Source organism: Dreissena polymorpha, chromosome 3 (genome assembly GCF_020536995.1).
Source record: "Dreissena polymorpha isolate Duluth1 chromosome 3, UMN_Dpol_1.0, whole genome shotgun sequence".
In the NCBI taxonomy this organism is placed as follows: domain Eukaryota; kingdom Metazoa; phylum Mollusca; class Bivalvia; order Myida; family Dreissenidae; genus Dreissena; species Dreissena polymorpha.
Genome location: NC_068357.1, coordinates 78,814,917 through 78,831,365, shown reverse-complemented (window position 1 = coordinate 78,831,365; position 16,449 = coordinate 78,814,917). Strand labels below are relative to the sequence as shown.

Sequence of the window (16,449 nt, the reverse complement as noted above, 5' to 3'; positions counted from 1 at the left end):
AATAATGTATATATGCAATGTTAAGATAAAGTCTGAACAATTAATAATGGGAGGTATTTACAAAACTAAGACCTGGTTAAGATTTATTTAAAGTAGCAAACACACTCAGGGTGGGGTATAATTGGAATCAATAACATGGAAAGTCAGACCTGATTAAATCCAAATAAGAACACATTGAGTCCAGAGTCGGCATATAGATACGAGATTATAAGTAACACTCATGGTCAATAAACAGCACAGATGAAAAGGTCACCTATTGTCTGGGGTACAAAAGTTATAGTACTGACGAAAGTAACAGAATTACTCTATATCAATAAAAATTGATTAGTACCAATATATATTGATTAAATTTTAGTATATCCGCCAAGCAAGTGAATACATGAAAAAGTGTTCCTTCTAGAATATTCTGACGAATCAACCAATGAATAATAACCATACTAGCTGAGGACCAATCAAAAGTTTAAAGGAAAAATATGCAAATTAATTTGGGGACAAAATGGGGATGTTTGGAAGGAGAGCGGCACTCCGCGGTGGAGTTAGCGTTTAGAAATTGGGTGAAATATTGGGTGAAATATTTGGGTTTTCTTTATGTACGAAATATTGACAAGTATATCAGTAGCGAGTATGCAAACATATCGTTTATCGTTTATTCTTATGACTTTATTCTTACGATAGAAATTAAAAAGGATAATATGTATATTCAAATAATGTATATATGCAATGTTAAGATAAAGTCTGAACAATTAATAATGGGAGGTATTTACAAAACTAAGACCTGGTTAAGATTTATTTAAAGTAGCAAACACACTCAGGGTGGGGTATAATTGGAATCAATAACATGGAAAGTCAGACCTGATTAAATCCAAATAAGAACACATTGAGTCCAGAGTCGGCATATAGATACGAGATTATAAGTAACACTCATGGTCAATAAACAGCACAGATGAAAAGGTCACCTATTGTCTGGGGTACAAAAGTTATAGTACTGACGAAAGTAACAGAATTACTCTATATCAATAAAAATTGATTAGTACCAATATATATTGATTAAATTTTAGTATATCCGCCAAGCAAGTGAATACATGAAAAAGTGTTCCTTCTAGAATATTCTGACGAATCAACCAATGAATAATAACCATACTAGCTGAGGACCAATCAAAAGTTTAAAGGAAAAATATGCAAATTAATTTGGGGACAAAATGGGGATGTTTGGAAGGAGAGCGGCACTCCGCGGTGGAGTTAGCGTTTAGACTTGGAGGTGTACGGATCGAGAAAGATACGATCATGTAGCTATCAGACTGTATTTGTAAAACCGAAAATATTAAGTATGTTAGACATTAAATTGGACTAGAAACTGATATATGGTGTTGTTGAATATGTTATCCTTCATTATGCAGAGAAATTAATATTACTAGAGAGGGACGGACTTGTCCCATGCGTGACACGAGAAAATGGTAGTTAATACAAATCTCGTTATCTTGGCAATACGCGCATGACGAGATATCGAATTATAGGCTACACACCGGTAATTTAAGAGTATTGAACATTGTTAGTAACTATGGGTCGTCCATGAACTATGAACGATTACGGGACAAATTGAATGTGTACACACCATTTAACAGGAAAATTTACGAATAATAATGAGCTGTGTAAAGAATAGCAACTTATTTTTCATACATGTGAAAATTGAGATCCATTTGAAACTATTCGCAAAGTTCTGTGCCCACTGGGTTTCCATTTGCAACTATTCGCAAAGTTCTGTGCCCACTGGGTTTCCATTTGAAACTATTCGCAAAGTTCTGTGCCTACTGGGTTTCCATTTGAAACTATTCGCAAAGTTCTGTGCCAACTGGGTTTCCATTTGAAACTATTCGCAAAGTTCTGTGCCCACTGGGTTTCCATTTGAAACTATTCGCAAAGTTCTGTGCCCACTGGGTTTAATGCCTATGCGTGAAGAGTCGTTGCAGTCCGCACATGCTTTTCAGGGACGACACTCTCCACCTACACTGGAATTTCGCAAAGAATAGACTTCCTTTAACCCATTTATGCCTAGTTGACTCGCCCATCCTTCTAAATTGGATCAATTTATTTTCAAAATTAGGGATGTCAAGTATATTTATTTCTATATTTAGAATATTTCATAAAGAAATTCCTTTTAAGCAAACAGCGCAGACCCAGGTGGGTCTACGCTGTTTGCAATGTCCTTTTTTCAGGACGCTAGGCATAAATGGGTTAAACGAAAAATACAAGCGTAAAGTGTCGTCTATGATAAGCTTGTGCGGGCTGCAAGCGCTTATCTGGAACGACACATAGTGCAAATGTAATAATCCTCGTTTTCCAAAGTACTCTCATATGTGAAAAGTTACGTCCACTCACACCGAGATCATCAGTCATGTAAGATTTCGTTTTTGTCAGATTTTGTCTACCAACTTGGTAACAGTGCAGCATATTTTGTATACCAAATTGGCAACTATGCAGCACATTTTGTATACCACCTTGGCAACAGTGCTTCACATTTTGTATACCAAATTGGCATCAGTGCGGAACATTTTGTATACCAACTTGGCAACAGTTCAGCACATTTTGTATACCACATTGGCCACAGTGCTGCTCATTTTGTATACCAACTTGGCAACAATGCAGCACTTTTTGTATACCAACTTGGCAACAGTGCAGCACAGTGTGTCTACCAACTTGGCAACAATGCAGCACATTTTCAATAAAATGAAACAAAAATAAGAATTACCTACGGTGCCACAGATGAACTAGTGCGTTTCATATTTATGTCGTTACCACGACGTAAGACTAGTATCTTTCTTAGATGACTCACTCGTGTGATCAAGATCACTTACTCTTCGGCATGGTTTAGTTAGATGTAAATACATACGTAACTCATATCGAGGACGAAATATGTCGTGAGAACGATTCGGAAAGTCGTTAGAAAATGTTGGGTAGCATCATAAGTAGCTTGTTGTAAAGGCTGGCAAGGAGATCAATTATTCGTGGTAAAGACGAATGGGAACGACTAAGAAATTTGTTTAATTGTCGATGTAACGTATTAAGTTAATCGTTTTACCAAATTAGGAAAAATATATGAAATTCTTCGTGAAAAATCAATCAGGCAGAAAAAACGCAGTTTGAAAAAAAACAACACTTTTTTGTCCAATATGAATCATACTTAATATTGTTATTCTTCCATGTATTAGACATTCAACGTATTCGTTAAGCAGCGTGCATTCTGTTGACTTGTTAAGTCGTTCAATTCCATGTGTAAGCCTTTTTATTAAACCCTGTCCTCCGTCCTTCAAAACCTCATATGTATTATGGGTCGAAACGAGGCGTAGCAGTCCCCATGGAGAAGACAGACGGCCCTGCAACACAACTTACATTTCTCGTCTGTGGTAAGTAATTTAGGTATAGGGTAGGCATAGAATTAGGGCTGGAATGATTAATATTCAAGTGCTACTTCAAGCCAGCGTGACTTACCGTGTTCTGTTAATGGTCTTTAACTTAGTTACAAGAAATTATTTCAAATTCAAATATTAGCGCGTACGAACAGACGGACATAAAATGGGTTATCCTATAGTAAAACTCCCTCCAACTCCGTAGTGTGGGTCATCCATATTTGCTATTGTAATGCTGGTTCACACTATAAGTATGTTAGTAGAAAATATTATTAGATGGATAACATAGAGGATATTTGTTGGATTCGGTGGATTATCGATTTTAATTCACGAGTGATCATAGAAAATTATATTTTCACGAGCGGCACAGCCACGAGTGAAAATATATTTTTTCTATGATCACGAGTGAATTTAAATCGATTTTCCAGCGAAACTAACAAATTTTCTTTTTATTTTATGCTTTTTGTCACCGTTTATATACATTGTTAAAGAGTTTAACTAAAGAATTTCGCTGGGATAATGACGTAATTTCGTAAAAAAATGACGTCATTTCACAGTAAACAGTGAAAATTATCGATAATTTTCACTGATAATTTTCACTGTTTGAAACTGTGAAATTATCAGTTTTAATTCACTGATATTTCTCTATAAACCACCGGAAAGCATAAAATAAAAAGTTTTACAAAGTTCAATCTTTCAAAAATAATAATTATAAACACAAGTGATAGTAAATAACATTTTTATTTATTCAATTAATATAAAACAATAAAAAACTTAAGCATGCTTTATTATAAAAATGTTTTTAAAAACAAAACGATGGGCAACTTAATAATATCATAGAAACGATTTTAGTATGAGGCTAAAACCAACATAAAATAACTACAAGCATAAACTGTTCCAAAATATATGTAACATCTAAAAACTTCTTTCGTACAGTACAACATCAACATCAATACAATGCCCATGTTTCATTTCTAAGCTCTAACACATAATAAGCAAAAGCAAACGGTTGTTAATTTTTAGAATTTTTTTTGGTTTGAATACGATTGCACTTTGTTTCGTAATCATACCATAACATATATAAATGTATGTTTGTGTTTCGATAAGGATATCACTAAAATTTTGTTCGCAAGTGTGTTGCAATACATCCAACAATAAAAATAAGTTTTGAATTCGTATTGCTCAAAGAATTTTTCCATTTGTATAGCAAATAAATTATCCAACACAATAATCAATAAATCGTCGACTTTATTTTCAACAGATTAATCCTCCGAAACTTTATTTGTAGACGTCTGCTTTCTTTCAGAGGGATAATCCTCAAAATGTGTTACTTTTCAGCGAATTAGTTTCATAACATGAACTTGATGCTTACTATCTTGTCGCAGATTAATCATCAAACACTGCCTTTATCTTTCTTACTTCTTTCTTTTTTATATATCTATCCGCAAACACTCAGCAGCATGTCTACTCATTAACAGATAAATCATCAAACACTGAATTCCATTTCGGTGTCATCTTTAAATTTAAGCTTATTTAGCCTTCAAAAATGTAATCAGTCATTTCAAGATTAATTATTTAACACGTATTCGGTAGCTTAATACATTTATTAAAATATTAAAACTCCAAAGTCAGGGGGTTTTTTACTAAGAAAGTGACGCCGATATTCGGCGTCTTCCCCTACCAGAATTTTTCCCCTAAAAATACCATTTCCCCTCCAAAAATATAATTTTTCACCAAAATATAATATTTTACCCTCAAAGAAATGTTGTTTTTTTTCTTTTGGGAAGTCGACACTTATCCAATTTGTACCATGTACTACGATCTCGCTCTCTCTCTCTCTCTCTCTCTCCCGACGAACACTCAAATCTGGGAATCCCAATGATTCTATATATAGCTCTAAATTACGTCATGGAAACCGGGCAACTAATCGTATTTATCATGTGACTATTTTACTGGATTCCGGTCTTGCGCGAGGAGGGTGTTTCGTCAATTAATTACCGGAAACCAGTCGAATTTTCATCCGGGTTATATGAAAGCCAAGATATAAACGTTAAAACAGAAAAAGTCTCAAAATTGGCGTTCATACACGAACAAAATAAAACGTTTGGACTCGGAAATATTAATTGCGTCGACGCATTTTTTAAGAATGAATCATCAAAAACCGTTGAAACCCAGCAGGATTCGGAGGTACATGTAATCAACATCGATTAATACTGTCGGATTATTGTAAAAGTGAAAGTAGACAATCGGCAGCTGCCGCACCTTTCCCTTCCAATACTGTAGCAGATCTAGATCGTCAATCCATTCATCTTGAAATTGAAATCATAATATTGACATCATTCCCCGGCCCCAGTTGACATTATTAGATCTACACCTGCAACTTTATTTAGGACTTTGACTTTAATATCATACTTGTTCATGTGTTTAAGAACAAAAAGGTCAGACACATGCCTCTTTTTCTAAAAAAAAACCTGAAGTCTGTAGGTGAGTTATAGACATTGAAATGAACAGTTTTTATTTTTTTTCCCAAATATGTCTCCTTCGCGCTCAATTTTCCCATTTTACCCAGCGTCCAGCGTCTTCCCCTTTTTCTAAATAAAACCCCTGAAAGTGTTATCAATGTCGCCTTCCCTTTTCGCAGATTAAGCCTCTAAACGAGTATTCGGCAAAGTCAGCATTGTCGTCTATGCCCCTTTACTAAAATGCGACGTGCTAAGCGCCCATCCACACTGAGCGCCATAGTAAAACAGCATATAGAAGAACTCGGCGAACGGAATGGGGTACTCCATGTGGTGGGAGATCACTAGACAGTCCGAGAGGATAAACAATGAAGCCCCGAGACAACCCATGAAGACCGACATGTCCCGAGGGTTCTCTTCCATCGCCGACGCCGCCTTCCAGCCCGCCAGGAAGAGAGGGGCCAGGTAGATTAAAAAGAAGAGCTTCATTCCGAACTCGTCCGCGGTTCCCTGAAGACAGAGGAAGGTGTTGATATAAAGAAGCCCAAAAAGCCAGGTGACGCTGCTACGACAGCCTTTGTGTCTGCCGTCCACCTCGATGGCGATGAAATAGCAGAGGTATATCACCATGTACAAGAATCCACCAAGGAACATCATGTACGGTATTGTGACCAGAATGTCTCCAACGAGAGACATACAGAGTCCAACAAGAATGCAGAAACTGTAGGGATCCTCCGGTGTTAGAGAATGGATGTTGATGGATTTGGTTTTCCGTGGGAACTGGGACCTAGTGACGATCACGTAGCCGATAAGCGACAGAACGGGTAACACTTTGAATGTCGTTCCCAGGAATGTCCCCGGTTCGTATGGCTGGATTAGGAAAAATGTCGCAGTCACAACAAAGGGCAGTAACCGTATCTTCTGATTGCGGTCGAAAATCGACAGCGCCATTTTAACGGCTTCCATTGCTCCGATGTGAAAGTGTCTGTAAAACAAAACCCAATTGATCACCAGTTAAATTATCGAATATTTCATAACAAGAAACACAATTCATATGAAAAACTAATTTGGGGATTTTTTCCTTTGTTAAGTCATATGTAACTAGAAATGGCGCGGCAGACGCCGACGCGTATCCCAACGCCGCATGTTTGGCCCAGGGGGCGCCCCAGGGTTGATAATGAGGCCATCGCACATATGCTCATAGCTACTATGTGTGCAAGTTTCAAGGTGCTAGAGTATAGGAGGAGATAGTGGCCAGGACGGCCGGACTGACGGACGGCGGAGATAACCACAATATCCGCACGCTTTTCAAAAAGCGTGGGGATAATAAACCGCATTTGGAATTGAAAATTGTAATAATTTTGTCCCACTGAAATGTCTGCATGAACGTGTTAGTGTATATTGGTAACATCGGCGCATTTGCGTATGTATACCGGATGAAGGCAAGTGTTTATGGAAAACTAAAACTAACGCACTTCATACTGCAGTGGCACACTCTTTACTACTTACAATATCTTGCAATAAACACATAATGGTACACTTGGCGATGGATTTAATCCACAAATGCCTAGCGTCTAGAAAAAAGGCCTTGGCAAACAGCGTTGACCCAGATGAGACGCCGCGGCGTCTCATCAGGGTCTGCGCTATTTGCTTTAAGGAATTTCTGTAAGGAATATTTTAATTATAGAAATGAATATACTAGACATCCTAACTTTGAAAATAAATTGATCCAATTTTGAAGGATGGGAGAGTCCAATAGGCATTAATGGGTTAATCCACATTTCTCCATTAGCTATACCTCCATATATATATATCCATTTGGACGATTAAGTTTGTATGCTATTTTTTTTTCTTTATATGTTCAAATATAAAATAAAGGTTGATAAGATAATATTTTCAAGACAGTAATGGCTAACAAAACATTGTTTATTACTTCGAGTTCAATAACACTAATTATGACAGAGCAAAAATGATTCAAATCACCATTACATAACTAATCTGGTTAATACAGAGAAGTACACGTTAGCCATGTGACGTCTACCATTGCAAAACAAGTTTCTCATTTTGTTGAGTAAAATTATACAATTTATATGGGTCGTGCTTTGTGAAAAAGGGGTTCAATGCATGTGCGTAAATTGTCGTCCCAGATTAGCATGTGCAGTCCGCACAGGCTAATCAGGACGACATTTTCCGCTTAAACTAGAGTTTTGTTAGGAAGAGACTATGTTGAAACAAAAATTACCATAAAAGCGGAAAGTGTCGTCCCTTATTAGCCATTCGGACTGCACAGGCTAATCTGGGACGATACTTTACGCACATGCATTAAACCCCCTTTTCACAGACTTTGTCCCCATAAACATTTTGACCACAAAGTTGGTCTAGACTGTCACCACGTAAACATTTTTACCACAAAGTTGGTATAGACTGTGTCCACATAAACATTTTGTCCCAAAAGTTAGTCTAGACTGTATCCACATAAACATTTTGACCACAATGTTGGTCAAGACGGTGTCCACATAAACAATACATTTTGACCACAAAGTTGGCCAAGACTCTGTCAACATAAACATTTTGACCAAGTTTTTCTACTATTTGACTTTGTGTTTGGACGCACGTGGCACATATTCTAACTCGGCCTTGATAATCATAAATGTTGCCTCTAGAGCTATAACAATGTAGTTTTGATCTGGGAGACCTATTTTGGGACGCACAACCCAGATCAATACTAGTACGTCATTCGCGCATCCAGTGCAACACTTTCATAAATCCCCGCAACTGCCAAAGTATTCAACTTCAAATCTTATATGTTGTTGTTTTTTAAGATAATTTCTACACTGCGACATTGAAATCATGCATGCAGGAAGCTCTGATGCCTCTTAATCACATGCGGATGCGGTTTCCTCGTTCGGCAAATGCAAAGGAAATATGATATCATTGATTTTATTTCGCAGATTATTCTTTTCTTAGGACTAGCTGATCGAGCAAAAATATTAAAAATATACAGATTACGCGTATGGATTTTGTTGTACGCGTGGGTTGATTGAAATGTGTATTACGTTTTAATGATGTGACGTAACGTTCCGTACGCATAACAAAAAGTGGCATCAAAAAAAACAGGGGAAAATTATTGACGATGAAATTTCTGTAACACTCAGCCACATACGCTTTTTGAAAAGCGTGGGGATATTGTGGTTATCTCCGCCGTCTGTCCGTCCGTCCGTCCAACCTGGCAACTATCTCCTCCTACACTATAAGCACTAGAACATTGAAACTTACACACATAGTAGCTATGAGCATATGTGCGACCCTGCACTATTGGGAATTTTGATCTGACCTCTGGGTCAAAAGTTATGGGGGTTGGGGTTAGGCCGGGTCAGAGATGTTCACTCATTTTTATGCCCCCGGTATGGTTCATTGGCCATAACTTTTGCAGTATTGAAGATAGCAACTTGATATTTGGCATGCATGTGTATTTCATGAAGCTGCACATTTTGAGTGGTGTAAAGTCAATGTGCAGGTCATCCTTCAAGGTCAAAGGTAAAAAAAACAAATCCAAGGGAAGTTATAAGCTTAAAGGGAGGTAAGTAATGAACCTGCCAAATGATACATTTTTTTAATACATCAAAGCGGCGCAGGGAGGGCCTTGAGTTTCTCACAAACACATCTCTTGTTTTATGTTATTTTACATTAACTTCTTCATTTCTACACCGATTCACTTCCAATTGATACTGAACATCTCTTATGACAACACGGGCAATCTCAACTATGCATGGCCCCATTACCAACCCTGGGGTGCCCCCCCCCCCCCCCCTGGGTCAAACATGCGGTGTGGGGATACGCGTCGGGCTCTGTCGTGCCATTTCTAGTTTAAATCTGTGATCCAATACACATGGTTTGACAATGTATTCCTTAACTTCAGGGGAAGATATATTCTTCAATTGTATAAAGACAAAGGAATCAACAACAGAATTTATGCAGATATCTGAAAGCATGTGAACAAATTATGTAATTCGCGGACTCGGCTTTGATGTAACCATGTTGCCAATATTTCCTCTCGCGAATTTTTAAAGTGGAAACGACGTACCCCTCCTAAATTTGCCAATGTTCGACTTTTTATCAATAACACTATATTATTTCAACGAAACCTCTGTGAGCGTATTGCATAGTTAAGTAAAATTACTGTAAGTTACAAGTAAGCATACGTCACATTTGCTTATTCATTCATTTTTCTTGCAATAAAAGGCTTTCGGTAATTAAAAATACGAAACGCAATACAAAATACAAACTATACAATCCGGGTGTCACGCCAGTCATGTAATATATTACAATCGCAAAATAAACAGTTTACTATTAAGACCGAGGTGTTTTTCCAACAGATTTTAAAGATTTAGAACTGTCTGTGAACATCCTTATTAAAGAGGCAAATAACTTGATTATGATTGATGAAAGTTTACAAAAAGACCAGCCGACCTTCCTCTTCTATTGTAGATGTAAGTGGAATTGAAACTGTTTGGCCTGACGAAAATATATGTATACATATATTTAAAGTCTGTCCATGGTGGAATGTACTTACGAATTTAAATTGATATTGGGCATTGGGAAATATTTTAACATTCTTCGATAAATAATCGCGATAAATAATCAATTTACAATCTTTATCGAAGTTTTTTTCCGTGTTACAATTTCAGGTCAGGGATCCTTTAAAAGTGTTCAGTAAAACCATCCAGTTTAAGTAATTATTACGCGTTGTCTTCTTTCATGCTTTCTCATAGTTTCTTAGGTCGTGAGTTCGATACCAGATTTGAATGACTACACATTGTTTCCTCGTTTTAATCAGATACCTCGTAGCTTTTTTCGGCGTAAGCTGCATAAGCCAGCTTTTCACCCTGACTTGACCTTTGTAAGTGTCCAATAAAATTCAAATAAAATTTCCCGCGGCTAGGTACGAATGAATACACTTCATTTATTCCATTGGCTGATTTGAGTATACCACCAGAACATTGGAAACATATCCGCGTCTTTGTACCACTGTTTTACTGTATGAAACAATTTTATCTCTAATGAAAAGGCTTAATAGATAGAACAGTTTTACACTCAATTCTCGACATCAATACAGTTTGTGCGTACACCTTTTATTTTCAGAGTATTACCAGCGCAAAAGCGTTTATACTTAAAAGGCTATGTTCTCATATTTAGTACTTACTTCCATATTCCTGTCTACATGTTAACATGTAAAAGTATAAAGAGCAGTGGAAGCGAGGCCTCACTTTAAAGAATTGCATTTCAACCCGCGAGGTTTCGGGTCAAGTCGCGGACATTCAGAGTTTATATACAGGTCATCACCGGAGTTCGCGGTCAGTAAAATAATCGTTATATAATAAAGACGCTATCCGTGAACTAGGTTACCTGGAATTTTCTTTAGACCAGAAATATGTTAAAAGAAGATATTCAGCAATATAATTATGGTATGTCAATAATAGATTCTTAATGTGTTTTCAACAATACAATGATATATATTATTTTTAATAAATTTAACAATAATTATTCCACCATATTGCCTAATGTACTAAAGTGATATTATGAGCATGTAACAGTTTATAGGTGTCTATCGCAACCGTTGATTATTTTTGATGTTTCTACTTCATATACACTTATAGTAATTAATGCAGCATCAACATACTAAAACAATATACCAGAAAGAGAAAAATAATGCATTTGAATATTAACCGTACTTTCGTTTGACAACTGATCATGCGTTTACGAGTTGAACCTAAATTTAGTTTTAGTGCAGATTTGTTCATACGACACAAAGGCACAATATTGTTTTACGGATCATTTCGGCTTACAGGACTGGGTGGGTCACGTAAGAATATCGAATATAAAATATATTTTTATAAACAACTGGTAGCAAGGTGAGTTGCAGATAATTGATCAGTAACCACATTTTAACTAACTATTTTGACCTGTTAATTCTTTTCAGCTCAATTCAACAGTGCAAAATGCCCATAATATCACTTTAAGCATGAGCACGATGATTCTCGATACTGTTAATAATCGAATCAAATAGCAATGCCCGACAGACCACTAAAACAGGTTTGTTCTCGTGTGGCCGGTTGACTCATATGTTTAAATTTCACTTCCATTCTTCTTTTGGTTTTCTGTTTTGTATCTATAGGTTTATGACCAGCAATATGTTATAATGTAAAATAAGCCGCGAAAACTCCCCGTAACATCCCGTACTGCGTGTGATGCAGCTAAGAACTGCACAGAAAAAGACATTCGCTATCCTTGATCTCATTCATTAAACTATTTACGCCGTATATCTTTTTTAAAGATATTTCTTGTTATTAATTATGGCGTCATATTCCTCATAATCTACTTTCAGCTATCATCATCTACTAAATTTAAATTCAAATGTAATTTCGTTAGCACAGTCGTAAAGTATTTTCATTAATGAAGATATTTCTCATTCCGACACACCTATCTTATCTCATTTCAATTAAATTCCCATTTATATCAAAACATCTGAGTCATCTCGACGACTTACATGCTTTACAGGCGAGTTAATTCACATGTTTAGCATCATTTACTATCCCCATACTTGCCCTCGTGTCACCACCTTAATACCCCCATAGATATTCACATCTCGATGACCTCTACCCTATACAAGTGACAGTGATAGTAATTGGATCGCTATGTCCTGTTATTGCTCGCCATACAAACGATCATACAACATGTATATACTCTGCTAGATGGTAAACGCCTGTGCAAAGTGCATCTCGGCGCTTGTTTGTAGAAATGAGACGAATTGATCTTTAGATGAAGGTCCAGAAGTGTTGCGCCTTCTGAACATTGTACAGAAGCAAAACCAGCGACATTCTCACACAAAACTTGTGTTGATGTTGACTTAGTGATGTGGGTTGTGCTGCTGTCTATTGTTATTGTTGTTGTACTTGTTATTGATGGTGGTGATGATTATGATGATGATGCTGATGCTGCTGCTGAAGATGATGATGATGATGATGATGATGATGATGATGATGATGGTGATGATGATGATGATGATGATGATGATGATGATGATGATGATGATGATGATGACGACGACGACGACGACGACGACGACGATTATGATAATGATGATTATGATTATGATGATTGCCACATGGTTATGTAGACTAAACAATGTGCAAGAACAACTAGAAACTGAAGCACTGAATGTTATGCGAAACGCGACACTTTTAACAGCCTTTGCAAGTTAAAGCAGTCAATAACAGTTCACTGCTATTGATTTCAAAGCAAACGTGGTACTCTTATTAAGTTGTAGAAAACTGTTTACAACATTTTTGCGGCACGACTTGCTAAAGTAATTATTGTTGTTTTTTTTTCAATGGTTAAAAATACGCTTCATATCTTGAGATCTTTGTTTGCATGTTGTTTGCTTCTTGAAGCTTTTTTGGCGTAGCATCTTGTACAAAATGAATGATTATGATTAACGTAAAAATGAGCAGACCAAATGATTTCAGTATGGGTCTCGCCTATGGCCAATTACGTGTATTAATAATTATATTCACGTGCATCCATTGTTTACAGATAATACCAACTTGAACAACCCACACATTAAAAGGCCTATACAAAAGGAAGAACCTCTTAATATTGACGCAGAAACCTGATACGGAAATAAATTAAGCTTTTCGCAAGATGATCCATCTACATGTACTTCCTGTATTACAAATCGACGAAAGGACAGAGTCTGTTGCAAGAAAACATAAACTGTCGCAATGTGATGTATCACATGATTGAATACTCCACTGTATTTAAGACTCATAACTTAATTCCTTCCTCCTCAATTATATTGCAGATTGTTATTATTAAATCAGAGGTCAAAAATATGGTCATGGTGTCCGCCTAGATACCGGGAGGTCACGGCTTCGATACCCACTGGGAGCGTTCTTTAGAACCCCCCCCCCCCCAAGAGGCACCAAGCACTGGTTCTAGTCCCAGGAAACGGAATCGAGTGTTTCAAATAAGCCTAAGGCTTGCTTTCTATGCAATCGAGCTCAAATAAATAGGTTAACACTAACATAATCATGTTGCAAGTCTACAACCTCTCCTAACAGTATATGAAAGGTAGTTCTTCTTGAATTCTATGAGCTTTTATAAGTACATAAGTACAGCTCAGAGTTCTTCCTTGTAACCCATTTTTTAATGTCAAAAAGTTATGTCTCACGTATGTCTATAAAATCGAGTTTAATGAACCTAATACATCGTTACAAACACAATACCTGTTATTACCGATATCAATTTTCGAGTGAATTGTGGAGAAATACTCAAAACAAAAACTTTATACAAAACCCGTTATCAAACCGAGGCGAATAAACCAATAGCTGGGAGTTGGATTATTGCAACTAATATGGAAGGATGCATAAAGTTAAAAGTTAAATACGCAACGATGCATTTAAACAGTGTATAGTCTATATACTTAATTAAATAACAATTGCTTATTAATATATACCTATCTAACAGTCGCTACACTTTGCTGTGAGTGTGACGATTGGCCCACTACACATGCAGAATGCTCTAGATATGATACTACATAAACACTAAAAATAAGCTCTCACCTTTTATCGTAACGTTGTTTTGAATAACTCCACGTTTAAAATAAACCTTCAAGTACCCTCAACATTTATTAGCCTGACAAATAGCACATGTGTTTTTCGCTTTAAAGTGTTTGAACTGCAGGCGTTTACTTAAGTCGAATCTGTGCTCTAAACGCTTGGTTTACATTACGTCTTAATACTCGCACAATCTGGGTTCATCCACTGCTTACAAGTAATGTATGTGTGGGTCGATACACTTGGCAATATTGATCGGCGTGTGACCAACATAATGTAGAGAGCAGTTCCGTTTATACAAGACGTTCTTAACTCGAAGTACGGTAGATCAATTGTGGCATAGCTATTTTTCAGATATCTTCGAAAATGTAATGTATTTCCGATGTATATTGACATCAGGTACATTTGTACATGTAACATTGTTCTATTTCTGCAATAACGTAGTGTAGAGGTATGTCATACATATGTATTTAGTCAAATTACTTAAAGTGATCTTTTCACGGTTTGGTAAATTGTCAAAATTGAAACAAGAAATATCTTTAAAAAAGATATACGGCGTAAATAGTTTAATGAATGAGATCAAGTATAGCGAATGTCTTTTTCTGTGCAGTTCTTAGCTGCATCACACGCAGTACGGGATGTTACGGGGAGTTTTCGCGGCTTATTTTACATTATAACATATTGCTGGTCATAAACCTATAGATACAAAACAGAAAACCAAAAGAAGAATGGAAGTGAAATTTAAACATATGAGTCAACCGGCCACACGAGAAGTATCCGTATTTATAGGCGCGTTCTTCGAACAAACCTGTTTTAGTGGTTTGTCGGGTATTGCCATTTGATTCGATTATTAACAGTATCAATTATCATCGTGCTAATGCTTAAAGTGATATTATGGGCATTTTGCACTGTTGAATTGAGCTGAAAAGAATTAACAGGTCAAAATAGTTAGTTAAAATGTGGTTACTGATTAATTATCTGTAACTCACCTTGCTATATATTTTATATTCGATATTCTTACGTGACCCACCCAGTCCTGTAAGCTGAAATGATCCGTAAAACAATTTCGTGTCTTTGTGTCGTATGAACAAATCTGCACTTAAACTAAATTTAGGTTCAACTCGTAAACGCATGATCAGTTGTCAAACGAAAGTACGGTTGATATTCAAATGCATTATTTTTCTCTTTCTGGTATATTGTTTTAGTATGATGATGCTGCATTAATTAATATAAGTGTATATGAAGTAGAAACATCAAAAATAATCAACGGTTGCGATAGACACCTATAAACTGTTACATGCTCATAATATCACTTTAGTACATTAGGCAATAAGGACGAATAATTATTGTTAAATTTATCAACAGTAATATTTATCATTGTATTGTTGAAAACACATTAAGAATCTATTATTTACATACCATAAATATATTGCTGAATATCTTCAGTTAACATATTTCTGGTCTAAAGAAAATTCCAGGTCACCTAGTTCACGGATAGCGTCTTTATTATATAACGATTATTTTACTGGCCGCCAACTCCGGTGAAGACCTGTATATAAACTCTGAATGTCCGCGAATTGACCCGATATACCTCGCGGGTTGAAATGCAATGCTTTAAAGTGAGGCCTCGCTTCCATTGCTCTTTATACTTTTACATGTTAACATGTTGACAGGAATAAGGAAGTAAGTACTAAATATGAGAACATAGCCTTTTAAGTATAAACGCTCTTGCGCTGGTAATACTCTGAAAATAAAAGGTGTACGCACAAACTGTATTGATGTCGAGAATTGAGTGTAAAACTGTTCTATCTATTAAGCCTTTTCATTCGAGATAAAATTGTTTCATACAGTAAAACAGTGTTACAAAGACGCGGATATGTTTCCAATGTTCTGGTGGTATACTCAAATCAGCCAATGGAATAAATGAAGTGTATTCAGTCGTACCTAGCCGCGGGAAATTTTATCGGAATT

At 36.4% G+C, this 16,449-nt stretch overlaps 1 protein-coding gene across 2 annotated transcripts; it reads right to left on the bottom strand.

Annotated features, from left to right (window-relative positions):
- Positions 1-4,126: 4,126 nt before the first annotated feature.
- Positions 4,127-14,893, bottom strand: LOC127874880 (lysoplasmalogenase-like). Of its 2 annotated transcripts, none has more exons than XM_052419545.1 (2): positions 14,485-14,893; positions 4,127-6,848 (listed from the first exon to the last, which is right to left on the bottom strand). In XM_052419545.1, the coding sequence occupies exon 2, from the start codon at positions 6,827-6,829 to the stop codon at positions 6,089-6,091; it is 741 nt and encodes a 246-aa protein (XP_052275505.1). In that variant the 5' UTR covers positions 6,830-6,848; positions 14,485-14,893; the 3' UTR covers positions 4,127-6,088. The 2 variants fall into 2 exon arrangements, with proteins under 2 accessions (XP_052275505.1, XP_052275506.1); XM_052419546.1 differs by lacking the exon at positions 14,485-14,893 and adding an exon at positions 14,379-14,461.
- Positions 14,894-16,449: the final 1,556 nt, after the last annotated feature.